General features: G+C 33.4%; 2 protein-coding genes across 2 annotated transcripts; both read left to right on the top strand.

Moving 5' to 3' along the window:
• Positions 1-340: 340 nt before the first annotated feature.
• Positions 341-3,065, top strand: LOC106384711 (F-box protein At3g26010-like). Its single transcript, XM_048751421.1, has one exon. It carries the CDS (start codon positions 1,322-1,324, stop codon positions 2,138-2,140), a length of 819 nt encoding a protein of 272 aa, XP_048607378.1. The 5' UTR covers positions 341-1,321; the 3' UTR covers positions 2,141-3,065.
• Positions 3,066-19,704: 16,639 nt separating this feature from the next.
• LOC106387070 (dof zinc finger protein DOF4.3-like) lies at positions 19,705-21,504 on the top strand. Its single transcript, XM_013826884.3, has one exon. It carries the CDS (start codon positions 20,583-20,585, stop codon positions 21,345-21,347), a length of 765 nt encoding a protein of 254 aa, XP_013682338.2. The 5' UTR covers positions 19,705-20,582; the 3' UTR covers positions 21,348-21,504.
• The last annotated feature ends 1,130 nt before the right edge of the window (positions 21,505-22,634 follow it).

Raw genomic sequence — 22,634 nt, 5'->3', positions numbered from 1 at the left:
AATTTCACAGTTTCAACCAGTGAGATAACTTTTTTAGCACACAAAAGTCTTCTCCAAGCACCCAGAATCTTAAACAAAAGTGACCCACCAAGAATCTTAAGCTTCAATGGCTTTATGAACCATAAAAAATTTAGAATCAAAATCTTGAGTTTTTTTGGATGAATATGGAGAGAAAGTAAAGAGATTTTGTTTTTTATTCATAAAAATTGAAAAAGAAAGAGTGTAAATCGATTTTTTAGGTGCATTAAGAGCTTCAAATTGGTTGTTCATGGTGGTTGGTGTATTGAAGGCAATGACAATATTGTGAATACTTGAGAAAGATGAGAGTGATAGAGTAAAATAAGCATTTTCAAAAAAAAAAAAAAAGTGATGGCATTTTCGTGAATAATCTGAACTTTAGAGGTGAAAGAGGCAAGTCAAAGTTCCAAAAAAAACAAGGGTTAGTTTTTTGTTGGACTTCAAGTTTTGAATCATATTTGCAAAAGCCCATTAATTAATATGTTATTTTATAAAAATATTTAAATTTTTAAGTAAGATTTTGTTAGATTTTTTTTCAACAGATTTTGTTATAATTAAAAAATATTTAAATTTATAGTTGGTTTATTATTAATGTAAATAATCAAATTTGTCATATTAACTAATTTTTTAAGTGGTCCTACTATGACTCATTAATGGTAGATTAAAATAAGACCCTAAATTAATAGATTAGATAAACATCAAACATGAAAAAAAAATACAAAAGAAAAATTAACCAGATTTCAATCATTTTTCATATATTATCAAGTGTTTGAGGCTCTGAGCCAATCTCGTCCAAAGGGGTCTATTAGGAACAATATATGTATGATTGGGGTATGTGTACAAAACAATATTTTTCTTTATTTCTAAATATATATATATGTTTTCTTTTAAAAGCTGATTTATTATGATATTACAATTATGAGAAAGATTACATAGACGATTCGACAACCGACAATACTACCTGCCTTATAAGGATCTATGCCTAACTGCATCACCTGAGCCGTCCTACTACGCCTGCCCAGATTTACTTGCACCATGTTGAAGATCTCTTGTAAGCTTTTCTTCCGTAGTTTGCATGATTGTTTAATAAATCGCTTTCTTCGGGAATTGAAACATGGACCTCTATAAAGCGCAATCTACAAGAGATTGTATAGCCTGAGATTCGAACCCCAGACCTGGGTGTAGAAACCTTTAAACCTTAACCACTAGGTCACGGTGCTTCCACAATATATATATATATACGCTTTAACAAATAGAAAATTCATTTAATCCCAAAACCGTAAAACCTGATCGTAGATGTTCAATGGAAACCTTAACAAGCACCATACAACTCCCAGAGGCGATACTAGCAGAGATTCTAGCAAGGTTACCCTTGAGAAGCATCTCTCGATTCAAATCCGTTAGCAAAACATGGAAATCAACACTCGAGTCCGTGTATTTTCGACGTCTATTCGTGTCTCTCCACAAAAACTCCTCTCCCGCTTGGTCTCTAATATCATGCGAAGGAAAAGAACTGATAGGGTTCCATGGATGCAAGACATGGGATCTTCCCAAGTCTCTAGCTTCTTACATCCCACTTTCTCTTCAATACTATACGGCTTCTTCCAACGGTTTGGTTTTGCTTGAAAGACATTGTTCTGATGATTATAGCTGCTATGTGGGCAATCCAGTTTTACAACAATGGGTCAAAATCCCTCCGACAGATGTTAACTCTCGTGTGGTTGGTTTAGTGACTCGTGTAGACAAGGATGGTGTCGTTTTGGACTTCAAAGTTGTTAGGTTAGCTTCACTGAAAACAAAATATAATATCTCGTGTAGTTTGAGTATGTGTATTTATTCCTCTGAGACAGGGGTTTGGACTTCAAAGATCGTTCACTGCTCTATTCTAGTCTTTTTCCTCCGTACTGAGACTCTGAACGGTACGGTTTACTTTAAATGTCGCGACGATCGTCTTAAATCTGAAGTACTTGTCTCTCATGATTTATACTATCAATGTCGGGTTGTACCTTTCCCAGTACCTTTGAATCACAACGACTGCCACGACGTCTTGACAACATCAGGAGGTTTTATCATGTATATCAGAAAATTAGGTCAAAAGGATGAAACTATTTTCAAGATTTGAAGATTGAACAATCATGAATCTTGGTAGCTTTTGTGGGAGATGCCTATCATTGATTATTATTTTTTACTTGTGGCTATGCATCTCTTTGATAGTGATATTTTTTATCTACGGTGTTTTAATAACTGTCATTTGGTACAATGTAACTTGCGGACAGCAAAATGAGAGAATACTTGGAGATGAAGATAAAGAGAAAATTACATTGGAAGACACATTTCATCTTTTCAATTACATTGACAGGCACATTGTGCTTGTAGCACACTTTATGCTTGTTGTTTGTCTGTTTTGTCCTTCAACTAAACTTTAATTTTCTTACTTTTTCTTTAATTAAATGGCTGAAAATAAAATTAAAAAGAACAAATTAAGACTATCTCTCTCTTCACGCACTTCCAAGTTCTGGTTTTAGTGAAAATCCAAGATCTCATCTTTTGCATAATATCGACGGACGACAAACCAGACGATTTCTGGTGGCGTGTGGAATATGGATTGAGGATCAGCTTTCCGAGGTGTTAATTGTATAACTCAACAATGGATTCCGCAAACTCGAATCGTTCTTCCTGAGTTAACTCGGAATTCATGGTGATGAAGATCTCAAGAATTATATAGACTGATGGCAATACTGTTCGAGTGACATAGTGGGGAACATGCGTTCATGCCAAGTTCTGTTATGACGATTAAGATGGGTATTGAGCGCTGGAAAAGATCCCTGAAATAGTGGATGTGGAATCAGTTCCAGATTAAGAAAATAGCCTTGAACTCAATAACGAAAAACATTGAAAAATAGGTTTTTGGTACAAGCTATTTATTGCTTAAGTTCTGTATGTACGTGTACTTTTGTGCTATCATTTGCTCAACTCTATATTTTTTGGGTCAAACACTGTTATTTTGAGCCTTGAACTGAATAACAAAAACATCAAAGCTTTAGATTTTTGTATAAGTTGTGTATGTGCATATGTGGTTGCGTTGTTACTTTCTCAAATGAATTTGTTTGGTTCTAGAGATGTTTCTCAAAATGTTTTCACAAAACCTCGTCCACAAGACCTTGTCCATAAAACTTTGTCCACAAATCTCGTACACAGAACCTTGTCTATAAAACTTTGTCCACGAAACCTCGTACACAGAACCTCTTGTAAAATTAAAATCTTGTGTATTCTTTCTTTCTTTTTTAAAACAGAAAACAAGCAGATAACTACATGATTCTGCATATGTGGTTGTGTTGTTACTTTCTCAAATGCATTTGTTTGGTTCTAGAGCTGTTTCTCAAAATGTTTTCACAAAACCTCGTCCACAAGACCTTGTCCATAAAACTTTGTCCACGAAACCTCGTACACAGAACCTTGTCCATAAAACTTTGTCCAAGAAACCTCGTACACAGAACCTCTTGTAAAATTAAAATCTTGTGTATACTTTCTTTCTTGTTTAAATCAGAAACAAGCAGATAACTACATGATTGTAAAAAAAGTTGTATAAACAAGTTTGATTGCAAGTTGCTTTTCAATCATCTATGTTCAACATGTTTAGCCATTCACAATTTTCCATCCACAAATTATTTTTTAAAGCTTGTCCACAATTAATCTAGCCATAGTATAAATTTTAAAATTTTAAATTATCAAAAAGTGACTTATATTATGAAACCTCAAACGCATAACTTCTTGCAAAATTAAAAACCTCGTCCACAAGACCTAATACACGAAACCTCTTGTAAAATTAAAAATCCCGTCCACAAAACCTCGTCCACAAAACTTTGTCCACGAAATCTCTTGTAAAATTAAAAACCTTGTCTATACTTCTTTCTGGTTTAAATCGGAAACAAGCAGATAACTACATGATTGTTAAAGAAGCTGTATGAACAATTTCGATTGCATGTTGCCTCTCAACCATCTATATTCAACATGTTTAGCCATCCACAATTTATTTCTTAAAACTCACAATTCATAATCTATAGTATAAATTAAAATTATCAAAAAAAATATATATAAATATGGATATCAAAATAAAAAGAAAAAAAACATATGTTATATATAGTAGATATATGAAATAAAGACAAATAAAAATGTTGGAAATAAAGTGATATAAAAAACTGTGTTTCTTCAGCAAAGTTTCAAACTTGAAACCTACGAACACAAGGCCATAAATTCACGTCACCATCATATCCCCACCACCATTCGATATACTTTTCTCTTTTCAATCTAGTGGCCAGAAATAAAGTCCACATATCTATAAACTAACCTTAACTATCACTGTAATCAAACTAAGAGTGATTTATACTCAGTGACAGTTTCTGGGTTTTAATTAGAAAATATTACACTCAAGGTCAGTTTTATACTTTCTAATAACACTTTAAGACAGTTTCTGCTCCTCGCACACTTTTTCCTTTTCCCAACGCACTTTTCACTTCTCTCAACCTATGAAAACCAAACCTACTCAATTGAAGCCGAATTAATATTTAACTAAATAACACAAATTTCTTACTTTTTTCTCATTATCTCTTTTATTTTTCTCTTTCTTTCTCTCTCTTTTCGGCCATTGTTGTAGAAGCTTGTTTTGTGAAGATGTAGATGAAGCGATATAAAAGACGACGGAGAAGAAGTAGCTGACCTGCAACGTCTTCACCACTTTTCTATGTCGTCTCCGCCACAGATGTCCGGCGTCTCCGCCACCGATGTCCAGCGTCCCCGCCAAAAAATCCTACCTTTTTATTCTGATAAAAAAAATTTGTTGTTTCTCGATATTGGTGTTGTTGTTGGTAGCCTTATTGAAGTCTTTCCAATAAATATTTTTGTCAAGAAAGATAACGATACGAGATTGTTAGTGTTGAAGCTTAATTTAATTCAGCCACCAATAGAAATCAGAGCAATTCAAAAGACATTTTTTATATTAATTTTAATAATGGATGATAAAATTGTGTTTAAATCTACATTTATAAACGTTAATTCAAATATTGTACGTAGTGTACATGTGGATTTAATGCTCTAGTGTACACATATAATTGTCCACATGTACGCTTGTACATTATCCACATGTACGTTTGTCAACATGTACAGATACCCAATATCAAAATGTACAATTGCAAACAATATACATATGTACAAAAATAAATACATAAAACATCATTAGGATACACAATACTGTTACGCATAATAAGAATGAAACAAACATTTTCTACTGTTCTAAATTTAAATACTTGATCACTTTCTTCTCCACACTGTCTTGAAAAGTTGTGTTTAAATTATGAGCATGTTTTTCCTTCACGTTTCTTTTACTTGTTGTGAACGGAAATGTTACACATCACATTTGAGTTGTTAATTTAAGTTGTATTCTTTTAGATATTATCAAGTATTAATTTTAAAGATACTTAATATACAATACACACATACATGCTACAACATAGATATGTGGACAAATAAATATGGATGCTTAATCAAAGAACATAGAGTTTCTTTATGTACACGTGTACGCCTCCTATATGATATCCACATGTACACATCAACAATGTGTACTTTTTACATATATCTACATGTGTTCATATGACTAATATTGTATTTAAGAATACAAACCACATCACTGCAACTAAGAGCATATAATGCTTATTTAAATGAAAATTTTGTTATGAATAAGTAAAAAAATCTAAATTATACATACCCAACACATTCAAGACGAACGCTTTGACCCGCAGTGTTGTATAGTTCAAAGCGGTAATTAGACTTGATGGAAAAGAGTTTTCCGGTGACAGAATAATAAGAGTATTAGACAAAGAGGTTTAATACAATTTGAAGTGGTAATCAAACTCAGACCGTTGGAGAGCATTAATGAGTGAGCGGTGATGATGGCGGAGACAAAACAAAATGGAGAGTTGATTCATATGAGAAGGAAGATAAACTGTGACTTTGACCATGGATGAACAACTCTCTGATTGAAATTTTGGGAAACAGATTGTGGTTAGTTGATCGAGATCTGAGACTACGCGTTGGAGGATGAAGGAGATAAGGATTTTGTGGTTATTGAAGTCATCGAGTCTCTATTTGCCTAGATACTTTCTCTGTTATGTCATCTAGCTCCACCGCCTCCGTCGTCAAATCAATTAACTTTCTCGGCGTGATTTTTCAACTTTTCTTAGCACAATTTTTAGGTAAACGTGCAAAAGATGAAAAAAATATAAAAAGGTGTGGTTGAAAACTCTTTAATGTCGTTCTTATCTCTTTCCAATTAAAAAACAATTTAAATTTTAAAAACACTAAACTAAAAAAGAAAAAGAAACGTTAAGCTTGTTAGGGATAGCAAAGTAAACAACCATAGCAAAACTACCTCAGTAGTTGTAACTGACTTATTGTGTAATAAAATCACATAAACTAACTCTCAATGTAAATGTCTCTTTTAATTACACTGCAGGTCACATAGCACTACTTGGGTAGTTTATCGGAATGAAAGACTATCATGACCCTAAAAAAGCAAACCAGAAACTAATTCCCTCGTTGCTTTTTATTTTTAGTTTGTTTTTCGAATTTTGAATAAATCAAATTGGTGGACCCGAAACCAAATTTAATTGATTTTAATAATTAGCTCACTTGCCTTTTACTTTTGGATATAATATTTTTAATCAAGATTTAGGATTCCCAAAGTGAAAGAGAAGAAAGAAGCTTGAGAAACTTACTATCGACAGAAGTTTGTTTCGACGATAGAGATAGTGCCGAAAAAGATGGCGACTAGACGAAAAAACACATGAAAGAGAGAGCTGACGGTAAATTATATCTTTTCGATTTTGTTTTGTTTTAGTCGGTATTACTTGAATCATGTTTCTTACAATCTGTTTGGTACCTAAAATCAGAGCCTTCGGTTGTGGAAGAACTAGACGAGCGAATGAAATAGAGGGGCGTTTTGCAACTAAGTAAGTTGACATCTTTGATTTTGAACACTCTATTTTATGTTGTTTTCAGTGAAGGGAGGGAAGGTGACACATCAAATGCTACTATAAGAATCTTAGGTTACTTCCGGCCTTCTAAAGCTAAGGTGGTTGGTGTGGTAAGGCAAGCTATCTATCAATCAATTTGTCTCATCACTCTTGATGCTAGTCGAAAAGATGAAGGTTTATTTTAGATCTTGATATAGGCGTTGATAAGTTAATGACCTTGTCTCTGTGACGTACAATTGTTGGTGTACACATGTACAACATTATATATTATTTGTGTACATATATACTTGAACTATATTTCACTTATAAGGTCAATCCCATAAGCCCAAGCATTTCAAACTGAACATCTTTGATATGTTTTAGTGTCAAACGACATCCACTTTCACGAATATACTAATCTAAAAATGGAACACTAAACTAAAATGAAGAAAGTGAAAAATGGAAACTGATAGGTTTGGTGTACATAAAAGTTAATGTACCGTAAGAAACACTGATAGGTTTGGTGTACATAAAAGTTAAAGATTGACATTGATAACCGGTGTACAAAGATGAATAATGTTTTGGCGTTCCAATAGCTGATAACATTTATTAACATTTATGTGTACATAATGTACATGATGATTGACTGTCCACGTGTACAATGGTGTACTGATTAACTTTTATGTACATCACTGCTGATTAACTTTTATGTACATCACGAATGGACACTGATAGGTTTGGTGTACATAAATTTAAAGATTGACACTGAGAACCGGTGTACAAACAAAGATAAATAATGTTTTGGTGTTGCAATAGTTGATAACATTTATTAACATTTATATGTACATAATGTACATGATGATTGACTGGCCACGTGTACACGATCTTGGCTCGACATGTACATCTGTTTAAAAAAAACAACATGTACACCGATTACAAAACATCGACATGTACATCGTTTTTAAAAAAACAATGTGTACACCAATTGCAAATTTTTACACTTTCAGCATGAGACCTAGCCAAGAACAACCAAAGTCATTGTTTCATCACCAGCCATGTCATTAGTTTGAAAGCAGCTTGTCTCACTATCATAGCTCCAATGTTCTCAATTGGATTCTCAAGCTCAATCTAACCAAAGATATAACAAATTCTCAAATCTAATAAAGAAAAAAGAAATAAATAAAGAACAAAGGATACCACAAAGACTACTACCATTACCTCTCTAAAAACTCTTTATTTTGAAAAATCTAGATATAGCTCCTAAAGTTTATCTTTTCAAGCCAAGATCTAACATCATGTAAAAGAAAAGAAAAAATAGCATCATCTAAAAGACTTTCAATATATACAAAGGAACCAACTAAAAAATTATATTAATTAGTAACGAAACAAAACTCATCCACAAAAAGCACGAACTAGCCGTAAAGTGAAGCATATACCATCAAACTAAATTCATCATGTTCACAATTAAAGTTGCCATTAACTTGGAAATGATTTAGTTTTTTGCGAAATTGTTTCACAGAATATTTTACAAATGGCCAAAGCAACTTACAAAAGACTGAAATCTTTCTAAAACCGTAAGAACCTTCGGACAGAAACAACAACACCGTGAAGCTTATGACCTTTCAGTTCTGTCCAACTCAGCAAAGGAGGACTGTGTGTAAAAATTGTGAGGTAGAAGATGCGGCGATGGGGATGATATTCTTGGCGGCGTCCTATGTGAAGGTGCTATTGTGGAAGAACCTAAACTTTGGCGGTGTCCCATGTGAAAGCGCCATGGTGGATGAATTTCTTGATTTTTACAGTCTGGTTTATGGTGGGGGATGAGTCTTCTACGTTGTGTTTGCCGTCGACTATGTCTCCGCCATGTCTTCGTCAAAGTCGCCAACATCTCCTCCGTTGTTGTTGTTGTAGTATATAGCACCACTAAATCACCATCGGAGATACACCTTAACATATTTCAAAAGATAGATTAAGTAATAGAGATAATGATTAAATACAAGTTTTCTTGAAAAAAATATATAAAGAAGCATGTTTCAATTTAGAAAATGGAGAATATGATAGGAGAAAAATGGAGAATTTGGGAGGAAGACGACGAAGAATAAAGGTAAGAGGACTCACTTGGTCTCTGAAGAATCTTGACCATTAGATTAACAAATAAATGAATGGCTATAGTTAAATCCCGCCTAAAAATGAAATAGATGTTACATTTAGTTATCGTATAACACTTGGTTACAAAGTTATTTAGTTAATTTTTAACCAGAAGTTGAGTTTCATTAAACAAAACTACCTTAGTAGTGAAAACTGCCTCATTGTGTTAATAAAACTCATAAACTGCCTCTAGATGTAAATTTTTCTCAAACTAATACAAAAGCTAGTTAATTTAGTTTGTTACCAGACAAAGAAACCCAACTAATTTCTTTAGGTTTTTGAGGGTAAAAACGTCTATAAGCGCCTAGAAAACAGAGAAAGTGACCTTTAGGCATAATGTGTCTTAGACTGTAAAAGAAAAGACAAAAGTGTCTTGTAACGTAAGTCACTCTGAAGATAATGATGAGAATCAGAATTATTCTATGAATATTGATGAGTGTTCGGATGATATATGAACATGGACACCAACAAGATGGTTATTCCAGTTTGTAAGTCCGTCGGTGCCTCGTCCTCCCCAAGTTGAGATGATAGATACAACTTCACTACTCTCTATCTTTCAGATGAACAGAGGTAACAACGATTTCTCTTTAGCTAGATTCACAATGAATTCAGCATGGTTTTCTTCTTATTGTTCTGTCTTTGGTTTTGTTTCTCTCTCGTTTCTATTAGAAACCAGTCGAGGCCCATGATGAAACCAGCAATGCAGACGAGGCCCACGAGTCCATCTTTCTTCAGCTCAACTCACGCAAACAAAGTGACGACCGGCACACAGAAACAAGACAAAAATGGTCAAGAGCAGCAAAACAGAAATAGAGAGCTGGCCTCCGTAAAAGCAAAAGACACCTCAAACACCAGCTCAGCAAATCACAACGGGAAACAGATTTGCCATCTTAGAGGATGAGGATGCTGAGTTCTAAATTATTCGAAATAAGTATTTGAAACCCAAATAAGTACATAAAATACTCAATTACATGTTCAGTTTGATATGATATTTAAAAATAAGTATTTAAAATGTACAAAATGTATATTAAATACTTAATTTGATGCTTATTGAGATATTATATCTAAACTACTCGAACTGAAATAACCCAAATTTAAAATAAGCATGACTAACGAATGTGTTTTAACATGTGTTACAAATTAAGTTCGAACCCAAAATATTATTAGCCTAACCCAATCTTTTTTTTTTTTTTTTTTTTTTTTTTTGATAACCCAGGTGTCCTGCCACTCATCGACAGGGCGATAGCCAACAGGGCGATATAACCCGTACATTGGCACCCGTACATCGAGAGTGCAGACTAGCCGCGTGGGCGGCCAAACGGCTCTCCACGCGTTGGTCCTGGAACGCTGCGGCCCGTATTTGAATACCGCAGTGGCCGGGGCTCGAACTCGAGATGGCGGGCACCCCAGTCGAGGTTCCTATACCACCTGAGCTAGAGGCTCCGGTTAAACTGTATAGGTTAAACTTTTTATAGTGACTGGGCTCACCCCGAAGGGCCACCTCGCCAGAAACCGTATCCCACGTTCAGTACTGGCCGTAGCCCACCTGACGCAGGGGTTTTTTAGCTAACCCAGTTCCACCCCGCTACCCCCGAGTATCGAACTGGCGACCTCGGGTAGTTGTGTGTGAAAAACATTCAGTACTGCCGCTAGGCCACCTGATGTTCTCAGCCTAACCTAATCTGTCATAAAAATAATACATGAATGAGATCTATGAGACTAAATTCGAAACTTGAAAATTCAAACCAAACATGAATGACAATCTGAATGTCCATGCCTACGTAAGACTTTTCAATTCACACAATTTGTATCCATTTCGAATATGATCAATTCTAGACATATGTTTTATGATGTAGTTAATTTTTCACACATACACACCCTTTCATCCTTTCTCAAAACAAAATTACTGATGAAATTTTTATTTAAAATTTTTACACATTCTCAGTTTCCAATTACACATAAAGACACTTTTCACATGTCACACACTTTCTCTATGCGTAATGTCTTATATACCTTCAACTAAAGCATAACTACATATTTCTAACAAAACAAACCAAAGCTATTTTCCACACAACCAAACAAAAATTAAATAAATAATTAAAAAAAGAAACATTTACTCTCTCTCTAGAACCACTTTCGATTTACAGATTCACTTTCCCCAATTTTATAACCCTAATTTTTGAAATCCTTTCTTTCTTCTTCCTAAAAATTTTCTTCCTAAAAATTATGGATTCTTAATATGCGCCGCTTGATTCTGCATTTAGCACTCCATCTTTACTTTTTCGTTCTAATTCCTCGATTTTCTTCTTCAGTTCATAGTTAATTCGTTCATCTGTCTCGAATCATGACGAAATCAAAGTCAAAGAAGAAAGGCAAGCTTCCTTCGTAACCAGCCACACAGCAAAACAAAATCAGAGGTTAGTATTTTATCTTTTTGTACTATCGTTTCTTTGACAAAAAAAAATTGGTTTTTTTCAAATTTCAGATTTTGCTTTAAATTGAAAAATAATTTTGGTTCGTCTTTCAAATATAGGAACCCTTCAACATGACACCCGTCTCCCCCAAGAGATTATTTGCAACTGACAGATACCCAACAAGCGTCTGAACAAGCGTCCACACTTCGTCTGTCCACAACACTTAAATTTATATCCACATATATTTCTTCATTTTGTGTAAGCCTTTTTAATCTAAGTTCTTTGTAACATCTTTAGTTCCTGGATAATATTTTAATTGTTGTATGTTCTTCCTTTAATTCTAACTAGTTTTGTGTACATATATGTACATACCCTTTTGTCCACGCATACATGTCTCTATTTACCGTCCACACGTTATCCGTCCATGTCCACCCTTTTGTCCACGCATACATGTCTCTATTTACCGTCCACACGTTATCCGTCGATGTCCACATGTGAAAATAGATGTTAAAACGTAGAGAAAAAAATTGTAATTTATTGTAAAAATTATTTTTATAAATAAACTACCACAATAACTAATATAAAAACCAACTTCTAACTAAAAAAACACTAACTAAACTACACTTAATGAAATACAAAATCACCACGTGAGACTCATTTTACTAGGCATAGAGCATTATATAGAAACAAAACCAAACTTATTTTGGTCCCCACTAACTAGACACAGAACGCCAAAACTTTTTTCCTTGTTTTAGTTAAGCCAGCGAGGGTATATATGTCCAGCAATTGCCAGTTGTAAGGAGAAAGTGTCTCTCCAGCACAAAATGTCCTAATGTGTAAAGAAAGACAAAAATGTGCCTCATTAGGTAATGCACTCATTTTATTTAGATGTTTTGTAAGTTTCATTGATAGGTTATTCATTTGATACTAAATATTTTTTTGTTGAGTCTCTGTCATCTTGGTGTTTAGCATTGCTATCTATGTATATACTCCCTCCGTTTCATATTAAATGTCATTTTAGAGAATTTTTTTCGTTATAAAATAAGTGTCGTTTTCGATTTTCAATGAAAAATTTATTAATTTTATGCAAAATTTATTTTTCTATTGGTTGAAATATGGTTAGCTGTATAGGTAATAGTGTTTTTTTATAAGAAATGTACAAAATTAATTGTTTTCTTAATCCGTGTGCTGAAACCTAAAACAACACTTATAATGAAACATAGGGAGTATATATGAAAACATTTCCTTGAGCATATCTTTTAAAAATAAATTCTTATAAACACTTACAACGCACTCACTCACACAAATTGTCTAAGGGCATCTGCATTAGTGAAACTTAGGAGGGGTTCACCAATTTAATTTTTTATTATTATTTTCTTTTTTTCGTTTGATTTCTTTAAAAAAATAAAAAATAAATAAATAAAAAGTCCAACCAATCGCAGGCCGCCACGCGTCGTGGAGCACACGAAATAGTTGTGAACCCGTCTCTTACGCGTGAACCTGCAAGACCCTGAGTTCACCTTTTTTGTTTTGGGAAGCGTGTGAACCTGGGTTTAAAACCCTCAATGCGGATGGCCTAACACTTACGAACGCACGCACTTACACAGATTGTATTTTCCCTCTAAATAAGCTCATTACTGCTAGAGATTTAGTTTTAAGGGTTTTGTCGAGTTCTAAAGATATTTCGAAAAATAGGCATTCGATATTATTTTGACTACTTATTTTTTTGTAGTATGTATTATTAATTTATTATCAACCAAACTTTTCTTAACACTAGGGACATTGCCTCCGCGCAAGCGCGGATTGTAGACATATTTCTTGTTTTATCTCAATATTTGTTAGGGTTATTGTAGTTGTGAATTTTGCGTTTTGGGTTTATCATTGTTTTTAAAGTTTTTTATTGTTATAGGGTTAGAGTTGTGATGATGTACTGTGTATGCACTGTTCTCCACTCATGAAAGACTAAACTGTGTTAGTAATGTGATTGATATAGTTCGTGTTGTTGCTTGATGTGTCACTAAGACTTATTGTTTGTTTGTCTTTTTAATTTGTTACTTGTACTGTTGAGATTACATAAATTATATTAAGGTTGTTGAGAGTACCTTTTGTTTCTGGATATTTTTTCACCAGTTTAGTTGTGTAAGTTGTGTGTATTAAGTAATAATTTTTTTTATTCTTATTATGTTGGTTATATGTTTTTTTTACTTTTAAACTTGTTGTTTTTACCGGACTTTTAAAACAAATATATGAAAACTTGTAGAAATAACTATAAAATGAGTGACAATTAGTATTTGAGTCTTAATGGGTTTTAAACGAATATATGTATTTCTCATAAGAAGACAATAGCGTTGGCATGTTGACATTGAGCATATAAGCTATTTTTATAAGACAAGATGAGTGAGCAGGTGGAGATGTTGTTGCCGTCTTTGTGTCTGTTGGGATTATCTCTTGTATCTCCTGGTGTGGCTGTGTTTGTTTCTCTTTTATTAAATGGGTAATATGTAAACAAAAATCATTGTTAGTTGTATTTATCAGAGTTTGTAACTTACTCTGCTTTTTTGTTTAGGTAATTTCACTGATCTTGATTGTCGTCTTCCTCTTCTTCATAAGCATCTGTGAAAGTAAGTTTGTAAATTGTTAAATATTTGGCCGTGTAGTTTATATTTGTTTAGCTGGCTCAATGTATGTGTCGTTGAATTTTAGTTGTGTTGATTGGTTTGGTATATTTGTTTTGAAGTTTATTTGTAAGATTAGACAAAAAGAGAGGTGATCATTAATGATTCGTCTTTTTTGGGATTCTAGTTTTTGGTGTTTTGATTGTTTGGGTTATTGTGGTTTCTTTGAAACAGTAAAATAAATATTTGTGTAAAATTAGATTGATAAGTAAGGGAGATAAATAGACGACCACAAATCTTGGGTGTGAAATATTATTGATTATTGATGTTAGCACAATATAGACAGTAATATAAAGAGAATTATGTGTTGATTGTTTCTTACGGATCAATGAGGAGACGGATAACGACTCGAGTTGTTTCTTTGGTGAGGTCAGAGCCCTGGAAAGAACGGATTTGTCCAACCACATCTGTGAGTTTAAATATCAGTTATGATATCAAAACATAATATAAACCCAGATGCAATATGATTATATACCTGGAAGTTCTAGGTTTGTGTTCGCAATCACTTGGAGATTGTCGAACAGTCTAATCTTGACTGAAGATTGATCTCAGGAGCACCCGTGATGACTTCATCAATAATGGTTAGTGAGATGAAACGAATGAGGAATGGATGATCAGTTATCTTGTACATGCTTGAGCACCTAGAAACCTCAAAACGATCGACTTTCACAATGGAACCAGCTTTCAAAGATGACATGTAATGATTAGCACGTCTGACGGGAGTAAACCCATGAATCACGGAATCTGTAAATAATATTATTCAACAAAGAATCAGGAAATAAATTAAAACAATTATGTTAAATAAGTGTTATAGATCGAAGATTAACTTACATTTTCATCAAGGAAGAGAACCGTGATTCCCACAAACTCTCTGTCTTTCTTGAAATTCAGGGAATCCCAGAAGCGAGGAAGCCAGAGGCTATGCTCTGACTACTACGACCAAGACGGAGAGATTCGAAGGTTGAGTGACGGACGCCTAGACGCCGGTTTGACGAATTGGAGAGGCAGAGAGAAACATTTTCTAGAAGTTGGTTAAATCTAAGAGGAATCAATGAGTTTTGTGGAGATGCAGATTTGGTTCATCAAAGATGAGAATCATATATATAGGGTTTATATAGGGGCTACAAATCAGGAACATTAATGATCAAGCGATTTAAGATGTGGACATGAAGAGTTCACCGGTGAAAAAATAGATTACGAACAGACACATGGTGCAACTCTGTAACTCAGACTTGTTTGAGACAGTGAAGAAAAGAACTCAAACTCATGTTCAACGACAACAGTTTACAATATGAGAAAACTATAATTGTTGCAAACTTGAGTTTTTTTTCATATAACGTGATGAATCTCATTTAAAAATGAAACCCATAACGCACTTGTAGGCCCGACCCTCTGAGGAAGCTGAAGAAGCAAGAGCTTCCGACCTTCATAAATATATATTAGGTTCGACCATCAATGTACAAAGTATCATTTAGCTTAGTGGTATAAATGTTGGTGTTTATATCTCAATAACCCGGATTCGAGTCATAGACTTGACATTTTTTCAGAATTTTTAAAAGTGGGGACCACAAAATGCTGACGTGGCGCCCTGAGGAGTGAGCAAAAACTCATTTATTACAATAACCCGGGTTCGAGTTATAGACTTGACATTTTTTCAGACTTTTTAAAATTGGAAACCACAAAATGCTGACGTGGCGCCCTGAGGAGTGAGCAAAAACTCATCTATTATAATATAGATTTGTATAATGAAATTTTTGTGAAGATTTATATAGAAAATTTTCTAACTTTCGCCCCGATGAAAGTGTGCGTGAGCATACACACTCACGCATACTCTTTTTCATAATAAACACTTAAATGTATATTTCATTTGCCTTAAATTGGCATTATACTTTCAATTTCCCGGGATTTTGTTTATGTTTACCACTTTGACCCATTCAAATGTATCTTCTTGATTCTCTTATTTTCATATACATCCAAGATGAAGAGTATGCTAGCCATGCTTTTTGGCTAAGCTTAACCTAAGGTTTATTGAGTGAATATAGATCTTTAGATTATTAATACACAATTTCTGACACGTTTGCACATGATCTCAGTCTCTTTTTTTTGTATGATATCTCAGTCTCTTAAAAACAAAATGTATATCTTCTTCAATTTCCACTCCCCCAAAAACCTATATAAGACCCCCCACCCTCCCCAGCAACACTAACAACAACAACAAAACCAAGTATAGCTCTTGAGAGAAATGAATACCTCGCATGTTTTCGTGAGTGCAAATCATCAAGTGAATGGAGAGAAGCCTCCACCGCGAATATGTCCAAGGTGTAACTCAGACAATACCAAGTTCTGTTATTACACCAACTCTAGTTTGTCTCAGCCGCGCTACATCTGCAAGAATTGCCTTCGATTGTGGACTCATGGTAAGGCTTTAAGGAACATACCAATTGGTAGTGGTGGCCGTAAAACCAAGCGAATCTGAAGTTCTAAGAGTGTGCATTGTTGTTTCCCTAAAGTTTCAGACATAAATTACGTATCTTGTCTTTTTGTAATATAAATAAATAATCATCACCAATTAGTAGTGTCTTGTGTCTTTCATAACTGATAAATAAGATAATCTATGTGTTATCAAGTGTTCATGAATTGCTCTGTTTTAGTCTATTCTCTGTTTTTAAAGTACGCCTAATCACATAATGTGAGGTGCATTAACTATGGTAAATCTATGGTAAATCACCGTTATGCTGTGGCGCCCACCCTTTCAAATTCTTATAAGTAATGTAGTATTTTGTTTTCTCTTGTTCGTTTACAATAGAGTTTTGAGTTTCTGTTCTTCCCTATTAGGTTTGTCATGACAATGGAGGAAATTTTAATACATCCCTTAAGTGAGAATGGATGTCTTTCTTAACAATCTAATTTCTAAAAGGTGTTTTAAAATAGGTTGCTCAATATCGAGACTTTCTTCTCCTAAATAGTAGTCCACATGAGTATATAGTTGAATTTATGGAAGCGTCACTAGTCTACTCATTAAAGTTTAAAGGTTTCTATACACAGGTCTGAGGTTCAAATTCCAGATAGTTGATCATCATATGTAATAGAGTTAAAAATTATACGATGATGTAATGTGTTCCCCATTACTAAAAAAAGAATATTGTTGAACTAAAAATATAATCAAGTTATTGGCAAAAAAAGCCACTTTATATTAGGAATGAGTACAATTCTGTAAATTTTGATTAGAAAGTCAGCCGTTTCGATTCGAAATATTTTGATATTTCTAACTCTACGAAATAAAGCAAATTACAATAGACAATATCCTTAATAATAAAATAAATCACAAATACTTACCGTTATGTGAATATATATACATGCATTTAATAAATTATATATATTATTTAATTATTTTATCTATATAATTTGTCCACCATTTATATTTATTAAATTTATTATTTAATTATTAGAGTTTTAAAATAAATAACATTTTTTAATTAATATTTTTATTTATATTAATTTTTTATTTTCTTAGTTTTATTTTTATATATTAATTTTTGATAAAAATTTCGAAAGAATTTAGCCTTTTTGGTAGCATGGGCAATAAATCCGAATCCGAAGAACCGAACTGAACCCGATTCGAAAAACTAGTATCGAACCCGAACCCAAACCAAAATTTATAAAATATCTGAACGGGTTCAAAATTTTGGTTTTTAGACAACCGAATCCAACCCGAACCGAGGTATTTTGGGTACTCGAATGTATCTGAAATAAATTTATATACCTAAATATATTAATTATTTTTAGATTTATTGTATATTAATAACATCTAAAATATATAAGATACTTTTAAGTTGTCCAAAATACTTGAAATATATACAAATAGTCAAAAGTATAATGTATAAAGTAGGTAAAGTATACTCAAAACACCAAAAATTCTTAAAATATCTATTAATTCTCTATCTAAATATTCAAACCAAACAAATTTATATATTAAGTTTATGTATTTTGACATATATCATTCAAATTTATATTCCTCCGTTTCTGAATAAGCGTCACTATGACATTTTTCACACATATTAAGAAAATTGATGAAATATATGTAAGTTGTTATTAATTATACCTCTATGACCAATAGTATTTGAGATAAATAAAATTATTTATAAAATTAATGCAGTTTGCAATTAATTTTCAGCTGAAAGTAAGTATAATTTGCATTGGAATTGTAAAGTGACACTTATTATGAAACAGAGGGAGTATGTAATATATTATTTTTTTATATATTTTGAGAAATGTAAAGTAGATAATGAATTTTTAAATTTTAAAAATAATTTAAATGGGTTACCGGAACTCGAACTGAATCCACAAAGATCGGAACCGAACCCAAACCAAAATTTAGAAATATTCAAATGGGGTTAAAATCTTTAAACCCAAAAAACTGAAACCTGAATAGACCCGAACCGAATCCGAATGGATACCCGAATGTTCACCCCTATTTTTTGGACCTTCATTTAGTGAGATGATCGGACCACTTTTCGGACAGATTGATAGGCCAGAGAATAAACCCGTTCTGATACTATGTTAAATTTGGGTTTATCATAGACTTCCAACTTGGGAACATTTAAGCAGGAAATAGATTAACTCAAATCCGTTATATAATAGATTTCTAGTTAAGTTTTTTTCATATTTCCGAATGTAGGATCTTTATCTCCAAAGGCTGTGGGACCGATATAAATCAGAAAGTTAATGATCTAAACGAAACACATCGTATCACATATGCTTCTAAAAACTGTGCCACCCCTAGTTCATATGAAAAAAATTCGATGAAATCTAACACTATTTCTTTTATTGGTGACCGATTTCTAAAAGGTCTGATATATTTTAAGTGCTGTATGATTTTTATCTTTCAGTGATCAGTTGTATTATTATGGCTATACATATGTGAATTTGCGAAATCCTGTTTTATATAGGATGTTGTTTTGCAGTTACGTTTACACACATTACATACAAAACAATAGAGATCGAGCACAGAACCCAAATCCAAAGTACTCAAATTTCTGATCCAGATTATAATTATTGATTTCCCACGTATCTACCCTTTTGTTCTTCTAAACCAGACACAAATAATGAGATCAAACACTTCCAACCCTGATCATATACCAGCTAATATACATACACACAGAGTCGACCCTAACTTAAAAAAAATGTATTTCAAATTTACTGATCTTTTTTAGATTTTTTTTCTTGCATTGACAGTTGTAAAGAAGTTACTCAACTAGATTTGATTTTTGCGCCAGAATATGTACTAGCATTGTGGTGGTAAGGCAAAAGTAGCGATGTCGGAAAATAGTCAAATGCAGTATTGGTTGGAGTGACTGGTTTTGCCTTATCAGATTGTGCACCTTGTGAGAGTGAAACAGTGCACCTTGTGAGAGTGAAACAGTTGTGATTGCAATAGGAGCAGCGACATTAGAAGCAAAATATCAGTTAACTGGAGTATCAATGACTAAACCAGCGGCAGTGTGGCAAGCACTAGGCGCAGATATTTATGAAACCTCCGCAGTTTTCACTTGATCATTTATAACAATAGGAACATGTGAGTGAACCTGAATTAGTATTATTGGACTTTGATATAATATTGTCTCCTTGGTCTTGAAATTGTTATCAAACACAAGAACTCACACACATTATTTTCCTCTCTTAATATAAATCTATTAAATTATTACTAATTTTAACTGTTTATGTGTTTTGTCTATTCAAATTTATTTTTTATCATTAATATATATTCCTATGGTTATATTTATATTTTTTTTGTTAGATATTGTTATTTACTAAACCCTATTAATGTTCACCATTTTTAACAATTTAGGCTATGCATTTTCATTAAATATATGTATATATATAATTATTTTATGCACACGCGTCCTCCTCTGATACTTTGTTTGATAATAAACACCTATAATTTATGATTATTTTTTCTTAAATTAGCATCACACTCTCAATATCTCTATCTAGATTTTGTTTTTGTATTATTTGACTAATTTAATCATTATCTTCTTAGATCTCCCTTTTTCATATACATCCAATAATTAAAACTTAAGAGTAAAAGAGCCTTGGTTTTTGACTAAGCTTAGCCTAATGCTATGGTGTGGGGATAGATCTTCAGATTTTACTAATATATCATTTTTTAACACGTTGCTCATAATCTCACTTTCTTAAACCCAAACTTATCTTTCTTTTTCTTCAGTTTCCAGTTCTCAAGAGTCCATATAAGAAGACACCCTCACAACACCAAAATAATCATACCAACAACAAGAACTAATTAGTAGCTCTTGAGAAAAATGGATTACTCTAATGTTTTTGCTGAAGGAGGCAATGAAGTGAACCAAGAGAAGCCTCCACCGCGAGTGTGTCCAAGGTGCAACTCAACCAACACCAAGTTTTGTTACTACAACAACCATAGTGTGTCTCAACCACGCTACAGGTGCAAGGAATGTCGCCGAAACTGGACTCATGGTGGAGCGCTAAGGAACATACCGATTGGTGGAAGTGGCCGTAAAAAGAAGAGTACAACGATAAATCAACCTTTTGTTTCTCACGCAGTTTCTGCTGAGATCCAACAAGTTAGTCGTCGTCGCCAACCTTTCTTACATGCTCAAGAAACCAACCAGTTTGTTGAATCTTTTGGTGGTTCTTCTTCTGGTTTTGATGTTGATAACCATGTCGGTTCTTTTCCTGAAATTCGTGGCGATGGGGTGCTTCCATTTCAAAGTTTTCCACCAATGGATCGCTCTTATTTCCATGATGGATTGTTTCAACAAGATTACTACAACGTTGAGTCCAATGATTTGATTGGTAATCATTTGATTAACCAATCAATTGGTAGTTATAATGTTGTGAGCTCTAATCATAACAGTTACATTAATCAAGAGGATCGAGACAAGTGGAACCAGAGCTTAAACAATACTATGAACATGAATCATAATGCCAGCACCAGTGGAAGCAGAGAATGGTGGGACACTGATCACATGAACAAGTACAACGGCAACATCAAAAACAACTGTGTGTATGAGTCCTCTTACCATTTGGAGAAGCATGGTCCTTGAATCTTAGCCTTATTATCCATTTTCCTTTTCTGTTTTTGTTTTTAAGTGATGAAAGCTTCTATCGTTGTTTCCCAAAGATTCAGACATAAGTTGCTTGTCTGATTCTTTTCCTATCTATATTTATATAAATAAATATCTATATTGATCAGTCCGTTAATTATTTTGCAAACTGCCAATGCACTTTTCTGGTTTTATAAATAGGATCTTGAGCCAACCATACACTAGTTCTTTATATTTTTAACTAACATGTACAACAAATTACGTCCAAGATAAACCCCACAAATGCAATAATCTCGATACAACATAAGTTTTTTTTTCTTGATAAATGATTTGTACAACACAAGTTAAAACTCGTGCATGCAACTTGATATTTTTTTTTTTTTTGAAAATTTGGATACTCATAGAACTTGTAGTTTTTGTTTTTGACGACTTAATGCATTCACTGAGATTATAAAAACTAGAGAGTATCAAACATCCCGACGATAAGACTCAAACGAAACAAACAAAATTAAAAGGATCGTGAGAGTCAACAACCATGACGATAAATATATTGTTTTCTCAAGATTCAAAATAAGAGTTTTTAATAGACAGTTCTTAACTTTTAAAAAGTTAAAAGTTAAGAGAAGGGCTCTTATATTCCGCTAAGAACCTTACCCTAAGAACTTCTCAATAATCATGCTCTAACCATTTAACAAGGAAGGCATAGACAAGCCAAGGTCAGTGATCTGCTAATCTTTATGTTGAGCGTGAGTTGTGATTTGCTTGATCATGTGTGGATTCTCAGAACAGTTTCTAGCTTATAATCGGGTAATGCTGAATTGTCTTCTTTCTTGCCACATGTCCATAGAGATAAAAGTTTGGTTATTAATATAGAGATTACAGAGTCATGACCTGAGCAGCATTCAGGAGAGGTTGAATAAACTATAAAACAGAACAATCTTAAGAAGCGCGTGGCAGATAAATTGGAATGCAGAAAACTGAAAAACTCATATTGCTTATAGAAACAAAACAATAACGTAGCTGTAGCGCAAAGAATATGACCAACTGATCTTTTCATGATCAAAATGGGTTTAGAGCTACGTGCTTGTTATGTTTTTATTTAACACCGTGTTTAATCCTCACGCCAAAATCTCGTGGCCGTGAAGTTCTGATACACAGTGAGAATCAATCCAAAGATGAGCAAAGAGACAGACACAGATAAAGTTGTTCGGTTGAGAGAAATTGCATAGCAAATACAATAAAGATGTAGTCTTTTTTTTTTTATTTATTTCGAGTCTAGGAAGTAGA

The sequence above is a fragment of the Brassica napus genome, chromosome C3 (assembly GCF_020379485.1).
Source record: "Brassica napus cultivar Da-Ae chromosome C3, Da-Ae, whole genome shotgun sequence".
NCBI lineage: Eukaryota > Viridiplantae > Streptophyta > Magnoliopsida > Brassicales > Brassicaceae > Brassica > Brassica napus.
The sequence above is the reverse complement of the archived record's forward strand: the minus strand, read 5'-3'. Positions and strand labels throughout refer to the sequence as shown.

Coding starts and splice junctions, on each gene's coding strand:
- LOC106384711 (XM_048751421.1), top strand. CDS start 1,322: ATGGAAACCTTAACAAGCACCATACAACTCCCAGAGGCGATACTAGCA.
- LOC106387070 (XM_013826884.3), top strand. CDS start 20,583: ATGGATTACTCTAATGTTTTTGCTGAAGGAGGCAATGAAGTGAACCAA.